Source organism: Elephas maximus, chromosome 10 (genome assembly GCF_024166365.1).
Source record: "Elephas maximus indicus isolate mEleMax1 chromosome 10, mEleMax1 primary haplotype, whole genome shotgun sequence".
Taxonomy (NCBI): domain Eukaryota; kingdom Metazoa; phylum Chordata; class Mammalia; order Proboscidea; family Elephantidae; genus Elephas; species Elephas maximus.
In genome coordinates, this window is record NC_064828.1 from 31651708 (window position 1) to 31673059 (window position 21352).

The 21352-nt window shown below is 40.3% G+C and overlaps 1 protein-coding gene across 1 annotated transcript in view; it reads left to right on the forward strand.

Annotated features, from left to right (window-relative positions):
* RPGRIP1 (RPGR interacting protein 1) overlaps positions 1–21352 on the forward strand; it is a 73418-nt gene that overhangs the window by 18699 nt on the left and 33367 nt on the right. The window contains 8 exon segments of the mRNA XM_049898613.1: positions 887–1154; positions 10547–10688; positions 13104–13363; positions 14704–14802; positions 15234–15307; positions 15309–15451; positions 17214–17319; positions 20031–20054. Of these exon segments, the coding sequence (XP_049754570.1) occupies positions 1064–1154; positions 10547–10688; positions 13104–13363; positions 14704–14802; positions 15234–15307; positions 15309–15451; positions 17214–17319; positions 20031–20054 (939 nt within the window). The 5' untranslated portion in view covers positions 887–1063.

Here is a 21352-nt window from a genome sequence, read left to right on the forward strand (position 1 = left end):
AAATACTTCAGGGAAAATTTATTTGGGAGTGGTAGTAAGAAAGTGGAGAGAATATTAAGAACACATTGTGGTAGTTGAGGTGAGAGACACAGGAGGCTTGAATTACAGGGGTAGTGGAGACAAGGTGATACATTTTGTAGGAAGAATGTGGAGGACTTGCTAAAGAATGGATGAGGGAAAGGGACTAAGTAATCAAGGCTTTAGGGACTGGGAGATGGTGGGGTCATTTATAGGGATAGGGAAAAACTGGGAAAAGATCAGGTTTGAGAGAGAAATTTAAATTCCTGTTTGGGACAAATGAGTTTGAGATATTTAGTAGCCATGCAAGTGGAAATGTTGAAAGACAGAAAGGTATACAAATCTGAATGTCAGGGCTGGAGATATAAATTTTGAAATCAACAGCATATAACAACATATAGTATTTAAAGCCAGGGGACTGGATACTATCATTCAGGAAAAGAGCATTTACCAAGGTGTGAGGCAACTTTACAGATAGGATTTCCTGGTTTCTCAGGCCACAGGGCAAAATATGGCCATCCCACAGTTCCCAAGTTTACGTGTTGTAGTTCTAGCCATCCACAGAGGCTAACTTAACCTTCTCAGTCCCATTTCTAACTCCCTGGGAATCTGATTGGCTCAGCTTGGGTCAGTTGTTTGCCATGGTCCAGTCATCACTGACTGGGAGGCAGGATCACCAAATATAAACTAAAAGGGGAGTAGAGGCCCATTCCCTGAGAAAGGGGATGGTCATTGACTTCCAGGCTAAGCAGACACTTCAAAATTGATACAAAATTATATATATCAATTCTATAGTAAAAAAAAAAAAATCTGATTTTCATTTTGAATAAATACTCATTATTACTGAATATTTGGTCTTACTCTTTAGTACAGAGCGGTCCACACCACCATAAAAGTGACTATGACATGTCATATACCATCGTGAAAGCTGAGAATTTCCATCTACAACTGAAGTATAACTTAAGTACAGCCTGAAGACGCATGTAATTAGCTGGACTTCTCTAATTCAGCGTCCTCTGGGACCTTTTCCAGCTTGGGAGCTGGTATGATGTCACATCTTATGGTGGACAATACGTCAGGAGACCAACCAGTTAGAGACACAGACTCCGTACCTCTGATGATGCCAGCCTGGAAAGGTAAGTTCAGTGCCTGAGGAAGAATACGTTATAGAATTACAGCTCTCTCTCTCTGTCATTGTGGGGCATCTTGCTAGCCTTCATAGTGGTTGCTTTGTTTTCAGCTCTTTTTTCAATCTTCTCAACATTTTACTCTTAAATTCTTATATCACATATAAATGAGGAAAAAATATAGTTTAAAGAGTAATAATATATATAATAATAATAAATAAGAGATATATATAAAGCAGCTATATTGAGATATAATTTACATACCATAAAACTCACTTTGAAAGTATACAACTCAGTAGTTTTTAGTATATTCATAGAGTCACACATTAGTTACCATGACTTAATTTTAGAACATTTTTATCACCCCAAAAAGAAAACCTGTAGTAGTCATGTCCCATCTCCCCATCCCCACCCCTGGCAGTCACTAATCTACTTTTTGTCACTATAAATTTGCTTGTTCTGGACATTTCATATGACCAGAATCATAGAATATGTGAACTTTTTTGACTGGCTTATTCCATTTAGCATTATGTTTCCAAGGTTTGTTCATGTAGTAGTATATACCAGTACTTTATTCCTTTTTATTGCCAAATAATAATTCATTGTGTGGATATACCACATTTTGTTTATCCATTCATCAGCTCATGGACATTTGGAGTGTTTCTACTTTTTGGCTATTATGAATTATGTTGATATGAACATTCACGTACAAATTTTTGTGTGGCCCTGCTTTCATTTTGTATAACTAAGAGTAGAATTTCTGGGTCATATGATAATTCCAGGTTTAACATTTTGAGGTACTGCCAAACTGTTTTCCAAAGTGTTTGTATGCTTTTACATTTCTACCAGCGATGTGTGAAGGTTCCAATTCCTCTGTATCCTTGCCAACACTTGCTGTTACAGTCTGTGATCTCTATGTGCTTTTGTTTCCTTTTCCTGTTACATTTTTGATTTGCATTTCTCTACTGACTAATCAGAAAACCCTGGTGGCGTAGTGGTTAAGTGGCACGACTGTTAACCAAGAAGTCAGCAATTTGAAACCACCAGGTGCTCCTTGGAAACTCTATGGGGCAGTTCTACTCCTATAGACTCACTATGAGTCGGAATCGACTCGACAGCAGTGGGTTTGCTTTTTGGTTTTATTGACTAATCGTATTGAACATCTTTCTATGTGCTTATTGGCCATCTGAAGAAGTCCTGGTGGCACAGCAGTTAAGTGCTCATCTGCTGACTGCAAGGTCAGTGGTTTGAACCCACCACCTGCTCTGTGGGAAAAAAGACCTGGTTATCTGCTCCTACAAAGATTACAGCCTAGGAAACCCTATGGGGCAGTTCTACTCTGTCCTGTAGGGTCACTATTAGTCGTAGTTGACTCAATGGCACACAGCATTGTCCATTTGTATATTTTCTTTGGAGAAATACTTATTCAGATCTTTGTCCATATTTTATCTGGATTATTTGTCTTTTTTATTGGTGAGTTATCTTTTTTTAACGTATTTTGTCACTGTGACAAGTTAGTTTTTGAAGAGACCACATGCATGGAGCAATAGAGTTTTCTTGGCAGCTTCTTAGTTTTGCTTTAAGCACAATTTAATAAAACGGATTCCCTTTAGTCCCTCTAGGTAAAATGCTTCCCTGCTACTTAACTTTGAAGGACCCCTTTATGTCAGAATTAGGAATGAAAGATCAAAATAGAGAAGTAATAGCATGTATACCCATCACAGCTCAAAATCAATGCCTATGATGGAGAAATTTTGAGGTGGTGCAAGTAAGCTATCTCTTGGCTATCTCCCTAATGGGACTAAGACTTTCCACACAATACTTTCCCATTAATATTCTTGTCTGATATAAATGATATGGTAACGTATGCTGTCACATTGTAGAGTTGCAACCAATGTCACAAAGCAATATGCATGTAAATTTTTCAATAAGAAGTTAACTTGAGTTGCAAACTTCTACCTAAAGCACAATAAAAATTTTTTAAAATGATACTGAAAGACTGTTTTCTCAGTTAATGAATGATACAGTCTTCTCAAAAGAGAGAGTTTTGTATTATCTAAAAATGCTTTGATCTCCATCTATGCAATCCATCCAGCCTCAAGAAGATCCCGGCATGACGCCAGCAATTCCTGATTCAGACAAGTCATCCCCGCCCCTTCTTTCCGCCAGTTACCACCGTCTCCCTTCCCCAACACAGTCCCTGCATACAAATGATTTCACTTTTCTAAGCCAAGTGATGAAACCCAGGTGGCATAGCAGTTAAGAGCTGCAGCTGCTAATCAAATATCAGCAGACTGGATACCCCACACGTTCCTTGGAAACCCTATGGGCAGTTCTACTCTGTCCTATAGGGTCACTATGAGTCAGAAACAACTCAACGGCAATGGGTTTTAAGCCAAGTAAAACTTACAGGCCTTAGGCCAGGTGCTTGGTTTTCCTTCTGGAGACCTCTTTTGCCCTATCTCACATGAATCAACTGGTGTTGGTTCAGCTAGTCAGGTAGCTGTAATTGCCCCTAGGGTTTATTTATCCTCAAATGTTATAACATCTTCTAGTTATTTTGTCCCCAGAAGGAAAGGAATAAGTAATGTCACTTTCCTTTTTGCATTTATTTTCTTAAGATACTTTTTGATGGTTTTTTAGTTGTTTTTATTTTGAAATAATTTCAAACTTACAGAAAAATTGCAAGAATAATACACTGAATTCCCATATATCTTTCACTCAGATTCCACAATCATTAACACTTATCTCATTTGCCTTGTCATAGTCTCTCTCATATGGAGCCTTGGTGGTGCAGTTGTTAAGCACTGGGCTGCTAAACAAAAGGTCCGCAGATCGAATCCACCAGCCACTCCTTGGAAGCTCTATGGGAGCCACTCCTTGGAAGCCCTATGGGGCAGTTCTACTCTGTCCTATAGGGTCGCTATGAGTTGGAATCAACTCAACGGCAACGGGTTTGTTTTATATATAGATAGATATATAATATAAAACACAAACCAAACCAAACCCATCAATGGGTTCGTTTTATATATATATGTGTGTGTGTATGTGTTTGTATGTATGTATTATTTATTATATTATATTATATAAAACCGAAACCAAACCAAACACACTGCTTTCAAGTTGATTCCAACTCATAGACACCCTATAGGACAAAGCAGAACTGCCCCATAGGGTTTCCAAGGAGTGCCTGGTGGATTCGAACTGGTGACCTTTTGGTTAGCAGCCATAGCTTAACTGCTATGCCACCAGGGTTTCCATATTTATACATATATATATATATGAATTTTTTTTTAAAAGATACAACTTCCAAAACAATGAGCTTACAAAATGATGTAGCTGATTGCTAGGCACACTTAGTGTAATAGAAAAGTATGATCATTGAGAAAGAAATTTGAAACATGATCATAAACCTTTATGAAAATCTCCATTTGCAACAAACTCTTTAATTCATTTACTTCTAGCAATTTAATATATACTAAAAGGGAAATTGCACATAGTTTGTGATGAAACCTAGAAAGCTTCATTTTCCACAAAGTAAACATATATATCTTTCTCTTGGCACCTTCTTCCAAACCTCTTTTACTGTGCTGAAGAAATATTGGGTTCCTTTAGATTTTTGGTTAGGTGGATGGTTTCCTCTCCAGGTAGGTAGCTTCTGCACAAGGTTTTTCTGTCCCTAGGAGTATGAGTAAATGAATAATTTCTTTTATAAGGATCAGCACAAAGCTGGCTCCTATGAGGTGGAGGTTTAAGATGTCCCAAATGTCCAACTTTTCCAGACTGCTACACCACCTGACCATCTCTAACATCATCTGTTCCCTCTCCCCTCAGCAGTCTCCCTTCTGGTCTTTGGGTTGGGTAATTTGCTGCAAAGCTTTACAGAACTCATGAACCCTACTTATAGTTAAGTGGTTTAACAGGAAAGTAGCAGGATACAACTTGGGATCAGGATCAACTTGGAAGCAACAGGAACAACAACTCAGGACGCAGTTTCTTGATCAGGATAGCTTCTTCTCGCCCTCTGCCTCAGTACCCTGCTGGGGCCTTCTCAGGGAAGTGTTACAACTCTTAGCTTCATGGGTTGGCAAGCCCCACCTTCTTGCTCTGGTCTCCAGATTGCTGTGGTCTAGTGCTGCCTTCTCTTGCTGTGTTACAGCTTGTTTCTCTCTCTCTCTCCCTGTCTCTCTTTAAGCCTAGCAGCATAGCAAAACTGACCAATTCCTTCATTAGGGTTCCATACAACTTATTTGCACGGTCCCACCCCCACAAGGGGAAATCCTGGTGGTGTAGTGGTTAGGAGCTACACCTGTTAACCAGAAGGTCAGCAATTCAAATCTACCAGGCACCCCTTGGAAACTCTATGGGGCAGTTCTATTCTGTCCTATAGGATCGCTATGAGTTGGAATCAACTTGACAGAAACGGGTTAGACCCCAACAAGGGTGCCATGCACCTCATTTACATTATCAGCAAGCTATCCAGTCCCTTTGGTGGGCCATAAGCACCTCATTTGCATATCCCAACCCAGTCATTTGGTGACAGTTACAAAGACAATGGTTAAAAGGATCATATTAAGTAATACACTACACTGCAAGGGCTTTTTGAACTTTGAAAATGATCTTAGCCAGTTTGTGTTTTATGTGCTTTGTGTGTGGAACAGGTGAAGCTTTGAGAAGCACAAAATCTCCAATGGTACAGTGCTGAAGAGCATTGTTAATATAGTAGGTCTTTCACTTATTAAAATACAAAGACCCATTTGATAGCGACAATTAAATGTACTGTAAACATAGGTGGCTTTTGTTACCTCCCAGTTCACATAGGTCTTGCCATGTGGTTCCTGGTTTTTTTTTTTTTAATATTTTATTATTAAATATGTTATACAAATAAAAAATGCCAAATATTATGGAATGCAGCTAAAGCACAGATCACAAGGAATATTATAGCTGTAAATTATTATTCAAAAAGAAAAAGATTTCATGGGGAATCTCAGTTAACTGGTCTAATATTGTGTTTAGTGTTTCTAGTCTCCTCCTGGTTCATTGCATAGTATCTGGGGTCTTAAAAGCTTGCAAGAGGCTATCCAAGGCACAATAACTGGTCTCTATTCTATTGGAGCAACAGAGGAAGAAGGAGAGTCAAGATAAGGAGGAGGAAAAGGAATGTATGGCTAGTTGCCTCCATGAACAACTACCTCCTTTGCTGATGAGACCAGAAAACTAGATGGTGCCTGGCTACCATTACTAAATGTTTTGATCAAAGATTCTTCTATAGAATCTTTGATCAAAAGGGGTATTTGAACAGATTTTCAAATTCTTATGAAATCCAGACTTTCAGGAACCATTGAGGCTATATGAACCACTGAAACTATTGCTCTGAAATAATCTTAAACCAGAGATATACCCTGAAGGCTTCTGTAAACCAAGCCATTATTATTAGGTGCTGTTGAGTCAGTTCTAACTCATAGTGACCCTGTGAACAACAGAATGAAACACTGCCCAGTCCTGCACCATCCTCACAATTGTTGCTATGTTTGAGCCCATTGTTGCAGCTAAGTATCAGTCCATCTCATTGAGGGTCTTCCTCTATTTTGCTGACCCTCTATTTTACCAAGAATGATGTCCTTCTCCAGGGACTGCTAGATCCCTCCAGATAACATGTCCAAAGTACATGAGACAAACTCCTGCCAACCTCACTTCGAAGGAGCATTCTGGCTTTACTTCTTCCAAGGCAGATTTGTTTGTTCTTCTAGCAGTCCTTGGTATAGTCAACATTCTTCCCCAACACCATAATTCAGTAGTTTAGCTTAATTAATAAAGAATGTCTGCCCTGAGCATTATGATCTTTTAAAGAACTATCTAAACGGGATCAAACTGACAATACCCACCAACTTGAAATGTTAGATAGGAGGCTTAGGGGGCAATGAATTTATGTCAACAGGGAGGAACAATTTGGAAAAGGAGGGAGAGAATGGTTGTACTATTTGAGTGTAATCAATGTCACTGAATAGTACATGCAGAAATTTTTGAATTGGTGTATGTTCTGCTGTGTATGGAGCCCTAGTGGTACAGTGGTTAAGAGCTCAGCTGCTAACCAAAAGATTGGCAGTTTGAATCCACCAGTCGCTCCTTAGAAACTCTATGGGGCAGTTCTACTTTGTCCTGTAGGGTTGCTATGAATTGGAATCAACTCAACAGCAACAGGTTTTTTGGCCTGCTGTGTATATTTTCAACAATAAAAAATAATAAAATAAATTATTAATAAAAAAGATGTCAAATCAATAACCTAACTTTCCACCTTAAGAAACTAGAAAAGGATAATCTAACCCCAAAACAAGCATAAGGATGGAAATAATAAAAATTAGAGCAGAAATAAATGAAATAGAGAATAGAAGAATGATAGAGGAAATCAACAAAACCAAAATGGGTTCTTTAAAAAGATCAGCAAGATGGAAATCTTTAGCTAGACTGACAATTCCATTTAAAATAGCACCTAAGAAAATCATTTACTTAGGAAAAAATTTAAACAGAAACCCTATACTTGATAAGGATTCAATACCCAAAATATATAAAGAACTCTGACAACTCAACAACAAAAAGACACACAACCGAATTTAAAAATGAGCAATGGATTTGAATGGATAGTTGTCCAAAAGAGATACACAAATGATCAATGGGCACATGAAAAGATTCTCAGCATCGTTAGTCATTGTTGTTGTATGCTATCGAGTTGGTTCTAGCTCATAATGATCTTGTAGGGTAGAGTAGAGCTGCTTCACAGGGTTTCCTAGGCTGTAGTGTTTACTAGAGCAAATTGCCAGGTCTTTCCTCTGGAGGAGTGGCTCGTGGGTTGGAACTGCCAGCCTTTTGGTTAGCAGCCGAGCACTTAACCAATTGCACTACCAGGTGTTTCTCACTAGTCATTAGGGAAATGAAAATCAAAATCACAAAGAGCTACACTTCACACCCACTAGTTTTGTTGTTCTGTCCAGTTAAGATGGCTCTTATTAAAAAAAAAAAAAACTGGAAACTAACAAGTGAGGATGTGGAGAAATCGGAACCTTCATGCTTTGCTGGTTGTAAAATGGTACAGCTGCTTTGCAGAACAGTTTGGCATTTCCTCAAAAAGTTAAAAATAGAATTACCACATGACCCAGCAATTCCACTCCTAGGTATATATCCAAAAACTTGAAAGCAATAACTCAGACACTTTTATACTAATGTTCATTGCAGCATTATGCACAATAACCAAAAGGTAGAAATCATATTATAATAGCCAAAAGTGTTTATCAACAGATGAATGGATAAACAAAATATAATATATATATATACACACAAGCATACATACAATGGAATATTATTTAACCATAAAGAAGAATAAAAGCTTATATACTATGATATTGATGAACCTTGAAAACATTATTCTCAGTGAAATAAATCAGACGCAAAAGGACAAATATTGTATGTTCCCACTATGGATGGAATTTTCGGTTCTCCTGGAATATAGACTTTCTGGAGCCATGGAGGTTAAGATGACCCACCCAAAACTACTGCACTGAGGTAATCTTTGAATCTTAAACCTTGAGCAAACTGGTCTCCTGAAAGTCATCTTTAAGTAAGGTAATAGTCTAACTTAGTGAAGAATGCTTGCCTTGAGCATTATGTTCTTTTAAAGAATTATTCAGGCAGTTTTGATAACTGTAGTTCCAAAGGTCAGAATAGAAGCTATGTTTGAAGGCTAATTGATAATTATTTGAATTGTTCTTTAAGAAAATGTTGTATGGAATCCTGCATGTCCACAAGGTATTCTGTGAACTTTACTACCGATAAGCTAGTGTATAGGAATCTGTGAAAAGTCTTTCTTCTTTGGAACATTTTTGACTCTCTAGTCTGAAATGTTGCCCCAATTTGCAAATTGTATATTAAACAACTTTCAATCAGTTTTTATTATTGGCTTAACATTGATTTTATTTTAATACCACTTATATGAAACAAATAGATTAGGCAAACACATAGAGATAAAAGTTGTTTATTAGTGGTTACTAGAGACTCGGCATAGGGGGCAATCGTGAGTTACTGCTTAAGGAGTACTGAGTTTCTGTTTGGGGTGATGTAAAAGTTTTAGACATACTGCTGTTGGTAACAACATGGTAATTGTAGTTAATGTCACTAAAATGTACACTTAAAAATGGTTACAGTGGCAAACTTTGTTATATATATTTTTTACCACAATAAAATATATTTTAAAAGGAAAAAATTAAAATGGAGCTTTCTGTTTTATATATATTTTATTACAGTAATTAAAAAAAAATAATAAGATGAGTCTTGGTAAGCAAAAAAGGTTTCTATGCTTGCCCTTACAGGAGATTTGAAAACAATTTTGGTAAAATCCTTGTGTTAATCCAAATTATCTAATAAGAAGTGTCAAAAACCTAAATGTTTAGCAAACCAACCCCATTGCCGTTGGGTCAATTCTGACTCATAGAGACCCTATAGGACAGAGTAGAACTGCCCCATAGGGTTTCCGAGGAGCACCTGGTAAATTCAAACTGCCGACCTTTCGGTTAGCAGCTGTAGCTCTTAACCACTATGCCACCAGGGTTTCCAAATGCTTAGAGAAACCCTAAAAATTAGTGTAACAGATTATATTTATTATGAGTAGATACGATTCTAATTGAGCAGCGTCAACCCAAGTATCGGGAAGGAACTCTGAAGAGGGGACAGTGAAAGTGAGTTATATAGGTCACTGTGAAGTTAATTTCTCAGAAGAGAACATCAGAGCACTAGGAGGCTTTCAGGGTCCACAGGTTACAGAAACAGAATCACCAAGGACATGCCGTGCATTCTAAAACACAGCCTCTAGCCTGGAGTTCCCGCTTCTGGAGGCTGGCTCCACACAGATAATTTTCCAAAAGAATCCAACACCTAAGGCAAAACACTCTCTGCTAAACTGCTTACTTAACTATTGTTTAACCTGAAAGTGACTCCAGGGAACCAGTTCTTACAAGGTTCAAAAGGATGCCTTAGGGCGGATGACCTGGGTGGGTACCCCACTTCCGTGAACCCAGAAATCTGGATTCCAGGAGAATCAAAACAATTTGTCAGGGTTAAAAATAGAATAGGTTAAAAAGAAAAATTAGATAGACTAAAAGTCCAATTGTAAAGTTTCACCAAGAGAGTGTAGTTTCTAGACAGGAAGCTGAGTCATACATCAGGCTGCAATGATATGAAAAGGAGCCTCCAGAGTTCCATTAGCACCTATTTTCATATACTTCCTGAATTTTCTCTTAGATACTCTACTCAAGATAGATCTATGCCCTTTGGACAAGATACGATAAGAGACCTGATGGGTTAAAAAGTTACATGTAAAAATAATCCCCTTTTGCCCTGTCCTGGGACTATAGGTAAGAATATAAAAACTCAACCATCCCTCAGCAAGATGAGCAGGGAGGAATTGGAGGACAGTTTCCTTCGACTTCGTGATGAGCACATGATGGTGAAGGCTTTTTCTTGGAAGCAACAGGATGAGATCAAAAGGTACCTCAAGTTCTTCTTAAGTCCTTGAAATCTGTGCCTATACCAGGCCTACAGCACACTAAATAAAAAGGAATACATTTTGCTGAGATATCTATGCCAGAGAATTAATCAAATTTCAAGGATGTTTGGTTCCCAAAACAGTTTTTGAAGCAATAGTGCTTTATTCTGTTTTCCTGTCAAACATATATCACAAAGCATCATCGAGAACCTGGGTAGTGGTATTTCAGCCCACAGGAGACTGGGCAATCAGGCTGAATCCCTTCTTTCACTGGGTTCCTGCCCTGGTCACAGAGAGGGGAAGTCAGAGGAGGAATGGACAAAAGGGTGTTGAGGCAAGTAGGAGTTGTCGTTGTTAGGTGCCCTTGACCTTTATTTACAAAACAAAACTCATATTGATCTTTTTCTATGTGCAAGCATGTTTTAAGTGCTTAACATGTATTAACTAATTTAATATTATAAAAACTGTTAACTCACTATAAAGGAGGTATTATTAAGATGAAAAGGAGGCACAGGAAAGTTAAGTAATTTGCCCAAGGTCACAGCAAAGCTGAAGGCTCTTAACACAGAAATATACTATGTCTAGTGACCTAAACTAGACATAGGGTCGCTATGAGTCAGAATCGACTCGATGGCACTGGGTTTTTTTTTGAGTGACCTAAGGGTATTGGCTTGCAGAAGGCCACCTGCATCAGAATCACCTGATGGGTTTGTTAAAATGATAATTCCTGACTCCACCACAGTCCTACTGAAGCTGAATCTCTGGGAGTGGGAACCAAAAGTCTTCAGGGAGGGGGAAGGGTGTGGAGAGAGTGAGGAATGAGGAGAGCTGGAAGTGGTGCTAGGGGAGGCAGGAGAGAGGAAACTCAGATGGGGAGAATGGGAGCTCTAAAACACGTTTTGAAGATGTTGGTGTCAGTGGCCACCTGAAACAAACTTGTAGTTGAACAAGTTGGGTTTATTAGTTGTTCCTTCCGAGTGGTTCATTTAGAATTTATAAGATTGCAAGCTTCTACTGGAGACCAACGTACTTCAGAGTTGGTGATTATTTTGTATTGTGGAGAACTCAAGGATCTGGTAACGTCAGAAGGGTGCGTGAGACTAAAAAACTGCTTCTTGGTGGATAACCATAAGTACTTGAAATTCTGGATGTTAAATGGCTAAAGGAGAGTCTATTCCCCTGCTCCAGTGGTGCTTAGCCTTGCGCCCACATGGGGGCAAAGAGCTGCACACCAGAAACCCAAGAGGGGTGAGGCGCAGGGTCAATCACTGTGTCCCATCAATGCACCATCTTTGTTGTAAGCACTTTGCATATGTTCAGGTATTTAATCTGCACAACCCTAAAAAGGCAGACATTATTAGTATAATTTTCATTTATAAATGAGGAAATTGCAGCACAGAAAGGTTGAAGTGATATGGTCAAGGTCACACAGTCAATAAATGTCAGAACAGCAGGCAGTAGGACCTCGGAAACTAATTGTAAAGATAAAAAGCATGACTTTAGGTCATGGTATGGTGCCTCGGTGGGGCAGTGGTTATAGCTTGGGGCTGCCAACTGTAAGGTCAGCGGTTGGTAAACCACCACCAGCTGCGCCAAGGGAGAAAGATGTGGCAGTCTGCTTCCCTAAAGATTTTCAGCCTTGGAAACCCTATAGGGTAGTTCTACTCTGTCCTGAAGCGTGGCTATGAGTCGGAATCCACTGATGGTTGTGGGTTTTTTGGTCTAGGTCAGGACAACAAAGAGTGACTCAGCATCCACTACAGGCAAAGCTCTGAGTATACTAGGTGCCATAGAGGTGTAGGAGCCCTGGTGGCGCAATGGTTAAGAGCTTAGGCTGCTAACCAAAAGGTCGGCAGTTTGAATCCACCAGCTGCTCCTTGGAGACCACTATAGGGCAGCTGCACTCTGTCCTACAGAGTCACTGCGAGTCGGAGTGGACTCAATGGCAACGTGGTTACGTGGACAGAGGAGTAATATTTAAAATTGAGTACATACACAAGGGCGTGCAAGACAGTTACTGGGATGGGAGATGTAAATATTGAAATTTCTACTTGTATTTATCTCCCCCTTCAAAAATGAGTATTTTTATTTATTTCATAATATCCATAATTTATTAGTACCGAAGTAAATGTATATTACTTAAAAACAAGTATACACAGAAATGTATACTTTTTTTACTGAGATGAGTTGTGATCACTGCAATAGAAGGGACAAAGAAGAACACCCCAATGTCGCTGCCCTCAAGGAGTTACAGTGTATTGGAATGAGAGCATTAATCTTTTAAGAGTAAATCATGGGCCACAGTAGGTCAATTCATATCGCAGGTCAACTCATGAACAACTGCCACTAAATAAACTGTAGAAATAATAACTATCACAGAAGGAGAAGCCACGTGCCATTTCCTTTATTTTTGCCCATTGGATGAGGACGGCCTTGCTCAGGCTGAGCGCCGTGGGTGGTGGTGACCTGCGGGCCCAGGCGGCGGCGGCGGCGCAGCTCCCAGAGCCGGCAAGGCGGCGGCGGAACGGGGCGTGGCGGCAGCGCCCGGCGATGCACCAACGCCCCGCGGCGCCCGGGCCGCAGCGGCAGGTCCAGCGCAACAGCAGGTCTTCTCCCAGGCGCGCCCACGTGGCGCACAGACAGCTCCACACCGCTGGAGCGCTGGTGCCAGAGCAACCCAAGAGAGGTGAGGCCCGGAGCCATGCCCTCAGGGCTTAACCACCGGGAAGGATTGATTTGCAGATGGCATTTTCCTCTCTGCTTTATCTCCCCGCCCCCGCCACGACACCCCCTCCCCCTTTCCGGCTCCCCATATGGTTCTTTTGTTTCCAGTTCCTCCATCCTACCTCCCTACAGCCCTTTTTTTCTGAGGGGAGGAGAACCGGACAAAGAGAACAGGGACTTTGCTGGTCGACTTTGCAGTGGGTCAGAAAAACAGAGAGATAACATTTATTCCTGCTCAGACGTGAGGGGAAACCCTGGTGGCATAATGGTTAAGAGTTCGGCTGCTAACCAGAAGGTCAGCAATTCAAATCCACCAGCTGCTCCTTGGAAACCCTATGGGGCAGTTCTGCTCTGTCCTGTAGGGTCACTATGAGTCGGAAAAGACTCGAGGGCAAGGGTTTTCTGGGCAGACCTGAGGGGAGTGATCTCAAGTCGGGTTCTCCCACTGCACATCTGGGATAGCCAGGATTTCTAGAACATTAATGCCTCTAAAGGTGGGGTTCTTAACCTTTGCCGGGCATGAACTGCCTTGAAACCTTGTCAAAGCTAAGGCCCCTCTCCCAAGAAAAACTGCACATACAAATGTATAAAACTTTGCATACAATCTCATGGGTTCAAAGATTCCCAAAACCCATCCACGAAGTCCAGGCCTAGAAAAACCAGGTAGTAAATCACTAAGAGTTGCAAGAGTCTGAGGTCTGTCATTCTCTGGGTGCTCTGAAACCCTATGCTGAATATCCAGGGTAAAGACACCTCATTCTCATGGACCTAAATTGAGGGAGGATGAAGGAAATCTACACATAGCATTTAATGTAAATACATTTAATTTACTAATAAATACTCATTTGTTTTGTTAATATTCTCCTATACTTTCAAGTCCCTTACTCCAGCCAACCAAACCTTTGCAAAAACAGCTAAAAGTAGAAAAATTAAATGAGCCTAAATTCCAGTTCAGTTTAACAGGTCAGAGTTATTGAGCACCTATTATGTACCAGGAACTAGAGATAAAAATGCATTAGGGCTAGACACACAGTCCCTGCCCTGAACAAGCTTGCACCTTTCTTGGCTTCTTCCCATTTATACTCACTGATTTGAGTCTGTAATTCCTCAGATTTATTAAACCTGTAGTTGCAGTTCTATGCAAGACTAAAGACAGAGAACCTCTCCTCCGGGATCAGTTGTCATAAAAGTATTACCTAGGCCTCAGGACTCCCTAGTTCCAGCATCTGGGGTTCCAGTGCTAGCACTTAGTGTTCTGGAGGGTTCTGTTGCCAGAGTCTCCATCTTCTGCCTAAATTTCAGGACCAAGAGAGAGGCTGAGCTACACAGCCCCTCCTACATTCAAGGAGCATGTGACAAATGAAAAAACCGGAGCTGAAATATCCAGTGAACCCAGCAAACCGTGAGTTCTTTTCATTTGTCCTGTGTGCACTTTTACTCCTGCAACTTTAATTGGAAACACGTCATTTAGGAAACAAGTGAGTGTTGGCACTTTAGAGTCCTTCTAGCATCATCAGAGAAGATGAAGTTCAGTCCTTGATCAAATTCAACTTCATCCCTTAAAAATGGAAAACAAGTTTCTCTCTGGCCTCAGAGGAAAGAAAAATAAAGCCCCTTACCTTATTTGAAGGCATTTCATTCTATTTTTCTTTATATTTTTATCCTCTGGATCATAATTCATTTATACTTCTGTTTGACACTTGGAATCCACATTTCATAAGATTACCCCCCACGCGTACCAAGATTACTAACTCCTCCTCTAACTTCCTTTTATATCTGTGACAGCCCAATTCTAAATCCCCATAACACAGCAGTTTCTACTTCTCTTTTTATGTTTAATGTTTCTATCAGTACGATTTCTTTCAACAAAGCCATGATTACAACTAAACTCATTGGCCTATGCATGCATACCTAGCAGTGCACACATTATGACCAGCAGTACCATGCAAGTGGAAGAGCCACCCAAGTCTCCTGAGAAAATGTGGTCCAGAGATGAAGATTTTCAACAGAGAAGCTCATTGGAGTGTGCTCAGAAGGCCACGGAGCTTCGGTAAGAGTATGGCATCCCATGCCTCAAACCACAATGAACTGAGGGAGTGAGAGGTTCTCATTTGCACTTTTCTCTATCTCAGCGGAAAAGAGAATGTTTGGGATTAAGTTTGATCTGAGGAGTAAACCTGGAGTCTCTAGTGGGCTAAGAAATTGGTTAATTTAAAGGGGATGCTTATATGTAATAGAAGATGTGCTGATTCACTCCACACAAGGTAAACTATTTCATCTGCATCACCAAATAGGGGTTTTCAGTCCTCAATGTGCATCAGTCAGTCACTGGAGAAATTTTAGAACCACGGATGTCTGGACCCCACCACAACAATTCCCTTTTAATTATTTGGGGGTGGAATCCAGGTGATGTAATTTTTTTTTTAATTGAACTTTAGATGAAGGTTTATAGAACAACCTAGCTTCTCATCAAACAATTAGTACACACATTGTTGTATGACATTGGTTAACAACTCCACAACATGTCAACACTCTCCCTTCTCAACCCTGAGCCCCCTATTACCAGCTTTCCTGTTCCCTCCTGCCTTCCATTCCTTGCCCCAGGGCTGGTGCACCCCTTTAGTTTTGTTTTGTTCCAGGGGTCTGTTCAATTTTTGGCTGAACGATGAACCTCAGGAGTGGCCTCATTACTGAGCTGAAAGTGTGTCTGGGGGCCATACTCTCAGGGTTTCTCCAGTCTCTGCCAGGCCAGCAAGTCTGGCCTTTCTGTCTGAGTTAGAATTTTGTTCTACATTTTTCTCCAGCTCTGTCCAGGACCCTCTGTTGTGATCCCTGTCAGTCATAGCAGTCAGTGGTGGCAGCTGGGCACCATCTCGTTGTACTGGATTCAGTCTGGTGGAGGCCATGGTAGATGTGGTCCATTAGTCTTTTGGACTGATCTTTCCCTTGTGTCTTGAGTTTTCTTCATTATTCCTTGCTCCCAAAGGGGTGAGACCAGCGGAGTATCCTAGATGGCTGCTCACAAGCTTTTAAGACCCCAGATGCTACTCACCAAAGTAGAATGTAGAACATTTTCTTTATAAGCCCCGTTATGCCAGTTGAGCCAGATGTTCCCTAAGACCATGGTCCCCACAACCCTCAGCCCAGCAATCCAGTCCCTCAGGGAGTTCAGATGTATCTATGGAGCCACCATGGTCTTGCCTTGTACAGGCTGTGCTGGCCTCCCCAGCATTGTGTACTGTCTTAGCCTTCGCCAAAGTTACTGCTTATCTATTGCCTTTTAAGTGTTTTTCCATCCCCAGGCCAAGTGATGTAATTTTAAAGGTATCTTCAGGTGATTCTAATGAGCAGGTGGGACTGGGAATCACTGAGATAGAGTGCAAGGAGCCCAAATCATCCCTGATACCTTTCAAATGATAAAGAAAAAATGATTTCCTATGTTCAAAACTTATAATCCTCCTTTGTGTCCTCCATCTCTACCCATGCCTCCCAGGTTTCTCTAAGGAAGCAAGGCTCAGACCCAACCAAACTTAGCAAGGTTTATGGGAAACTGTGAGCATTGTAATTGAAAAATAGCTATTATGTTTTCTCAGAACAGAGTCTCAGTTTGATGATCTATCAAATCTCAGCTGGTGTGGTAGGAAATGGGAGAGAGGAGATTGTTTACCAGAGTGTACACGCACTTCCTAGTTCTGGTGTGTTGTTGGGGAGAGGGGAAGGCAAGAGGGACGTCTCCTTATTGGTGCAGAGTGGAGGGGAAAAGGGCTTACCTCTGTACTTTCACAGAGTATTTTAGCAACTTCTTTCTACAGAGCTTCCATTAGGGAGAATGTAGAGCTGATTCGACTTAAGAAGCTCTTACATGAAAAGAATGCCTCATTGTTAGCGACAAAAACACAGCTCGCAGAAGTTCAAGAGGTGAGTTGCCATCAGCTGTGCTTTCTTGGAGGGGGGAAAGAACCCCAGCTAGTTAAGAGATTAGTGTTTCTTGTTCCATTTTACATATGGGAAACCATAATCCAGAGATACTAAATTACTTGTCCAAGGTCACACAACTTTTAGGTAATATTCAAATCCAAGCCTTGCAATTCAGAGCCTGTTCTTTCCTATTATTTCCTGTGATTTCTCTGTTAGGAAGAAGGCTCAAGCCCTGCCCACAAAGTGGAATTAAGTGGAGTTAATGCTCGTCAGGATTAAGGTCCCAGCCAAGGACCACAATTAGAATATAATGAAATTGAGAAGCCAAGAGCAAAACAGGGGAAGGGAAGGAAATTAGCATTTACTGAGCACTTTCTTTTGCTGGACTCTGTCCTAGATTTTTTACATTCCTGATCTCATTTAAGCCTGACAACAAACCTCAAGGTAAATACATGTAACGGATGTGGGAACTGAGCCTCAAAGAAGTTAAGTAATTTTCTCAAGCCATAAAAATAGTCAAGGGCAGAGCAGGATTTGAGTCCGGGTTTATCTGGTACCCAGGCTCTTGTTCTTTCGTTGTTACCAACACAGTAGAAACGCGCATCAGGATAGTGAGATAGAGCATCAAATGTCTATGCTATAAGTTAGCACCATTTTTCTTCTTCTTTTTCCTTTTTCCCCTGAATAAATATTGAGTGTCAGGAACTGTGCAAAACACTGGGATTGAAAGATTACAAAGATACCTAAAATGGCTTCTGCCTTCAAGGAACTTACAAAAGTAAGAGGACAGCTTGTAAATAAATACAAGTACCAGTTGCCATCCAGTGGTTCGGATTCATGGTGACCCCATGGGTGTCAGAATGGAACTGTGCTCCGCAGGGTGTTCAGTAGCTGATAGTTCATAAGCAGACCACCAGAACTTTCCCTGAAGGCACCTTGGGTGGACTGGAACCTCCAACCTTTTGGTTAGCAGCCAAGCTTGTTAACTGTTTATACCACCCAGGAACTCCCAGTAGGTTAGAGATGACCGTATTATTTGTATTTTTCTGAAATTTTCAAATTTCAAAATATTACAAAACCACAAGGAAAGGTCATTCTGGCAGGAGAATAAATGATAGGTTGGCTGAGTCAAGACTGGAAGCAGAGACATCAGGAAGAGGATTACTGCAGTGACCCGAGGGAGAGAACACCAGGGCCCCAACTAAGGCTGTGACAGGGACCTGGTGAGAAAGGGACCATATTGAGAGATATCCAGGAAGTAGAAACACAAACTTGGTCACCCCAGGGGAGTGAGTGAGGGAAAATGAGAAATGAAAAATGACTCCTGGGTTCCTAGCTTGGGTGATTAGATGATGGTGGCGCCATTCACTGATACTGGATCTGGCTACAGTTAGCACTGCCCCCAATGTATCTGTTCTGATAAGGGTTAAAGGCATCTTTACAAGGCCAGTCTCCAAGCCTGTATCTTGTAGAGAACTGTGCATATGCTTATATTCTTTTAATTTGGTTAATTTTGGTAACACTGAAAAAACATGGAAATATGGGAAGGAACGTAATTTAAAGTTGTATTAGTAAATGGCTATTTTTGTGGAATTAGATTTTTTGTTAAAAATTTATGTCTCCATTGCATTACAGGAAGAAAGTAAGAGAGCCACTCAAATTGGAATTTACTTATCTGTGTTAATGTTTTGTTTTGTTTTGTTTTTAGTGTTAATGGCAGGAAACAGTAGTAGAGACAATCTAAGATGGTGGATAATCACCCACAGTTTTGTTTTTTTTTTTTTAATGTAGGATACACATTTTGTGTTTCTTTAGCAATTTACCTCTCTAGTTGTGCTTTCTTACACATATACTGAAGCGAATTTGCATTCCCTTAGCAGTAAAATATGGTGGTCAATAGCACAGGCTTTGGAGTCATACAGGTTGAGTTAATGTTCTACGTCCAGGGTCCTGTCTACGGAAATAGCACCTTTGGCAATTAGTTTTAAATTGCTGAATGATCTCTCACAGCTGGCGATGGAAGCTGTGCTGGCCAGTAGAAACTGCTCATTACTGCCCCCTCCTCAAGTGGTGCCCAGGGCACACGCCATACCCGCCATACCTTAATTGCACCTCTGTCTTCCTTTGCTTCTTGGTAGCTATCCTCAGCAAGTGACTTAGCTCTCTGAGCTGCTTAAGTTTAGATAATAATACCTACCTCTCAGATTTGCTATAAGGATTAAATAAGATAATGTATGTGAAGCAATTATGACGATGGTAAGGTAACATAATGAAGCACATAGTAACATATAATGTAACACACAGTAACTGCTCAACAAACGGCAGCTGCTGTCGTTAGGATGATTATTTGTTTCTCTTTCTAAAACTGCAAAGAGTCCTTTCTGAAACATGCTGAGTAACAGCATTTCGTTTGAGACAAAACTTTTTCTTATATAATCCATTAAGTGCAATGCAAATGTGAATAATGGACTGTTCATCATTTTTTACAGGGATGATGTAATGTATTACATTCGCAGACTATCTGGCCAACTAGGGTAGGGTACTGGTAGTAATTAGTAAAACAAGTACACACAAATTAACTTGATTTATGGAAAGTATTTATAATGTTTTTAAAATACATATTTAAGCATTTATGTTATAGAGATAAATAAACTCAAGCATAAATATCAAATGGATAAATCAGCAGAATAATATTTATTTATCTTTTCCAGGCATATGAAACCATGCTCCAGAAGGTACATAACAAATCCTTGAATCTCTGTTTGTTAGTAATTAGAGCAATCAAACCCAAATATATTCATAGTCATCTCCAAGTGACATACCACCAGAATTTAGCCAACTAAATCAAAGTTATTATGTCATATGCTTTCTATTAAGACAAATGATACTGTTATTATCAGGAGATACTCATTGTACTATTTCCATAAAAATTGAATATGAGATCTGAGTTGAGAAATATTTGGAATAGTATTTTTCAGCCCATTGCCTTGGAGAACTGTAGATTTGCTTAAAAATTCCCAAGAGTATTCTTCTAGCATGTGTGAAGTGGTGGGATAGAACAAAGTTGCAACAGATCTTCTCTGGAGTTATTAAATATTTGGCCCTATTCAGCCCTGTAATTGGGTTGCAGTTGCAGAGGTGGGGCTGAGAGAATGTCCGTGATTAAGGGTCACTAAGGCAGAGGTTTGTTGTGATCTATAGGATTTTCATTGGATAATTTCAGATGTAGATTGCCAGGCCTTTCTTCCTAGTCTATTTTAGTCTGGAACCTCCACTAAAACCTGTCCACTATGGGTGAACCTGCTGGTGTTTGAAATATGGGTGGCATAGCTTCCAGCATCACAGTAACTCACAAGCCACCACAGTACAACCAACTGACAAATGTGTGATGGTAACAGATGGCCAGTGAAGATGAAAGAAACCCTCAATGTGATAGGTTGACACAACAGCTGCAACAATGGACTCAAACATCATGAAGATGGTGCAGGACCAGGCAACATCTTGTTCTGTTATGTCTAAGGTTGCCATGAGTTGGAGCTGACTCGATGGCAACTATCAACAGCAAAGCAACAACAAATCCAAGTTCCTAGAATAGCCAGCCACAGCTGTTCCTCACTAGAGAAATAATACAGCCCACCAGAGAGACAATGCAGTCCACCAGAAATACAGTCACTTAACTTCTAGAATCATCTGATCACACATATCATTTTCCCAGGTGCAAAGGGAGGAATATATCATCATAAAAAGCACCAATAGCTTAGAAAGTTAAGACAGCTTTTAAAGGTGGCATCTAACTTAGAAAAAAAAAAAAAATAGAACTAGGGCTTAATTTGAACCTTGGAAAAATCGGGCTCCAATAGTGAATTATAATTGCCCAGGGTGGAAAATCACCACTAACTGGGGAAACTATACTTCCAGAGAAATGCTAGCATGAAAAGCAAGGTCAATTTACAGTGCAAAGACAATGGAATATTAACCAAAGTTGTTGGTTGTGACATCTAAAGAATCCTAGGGTTACTGGTATCTTGAGACC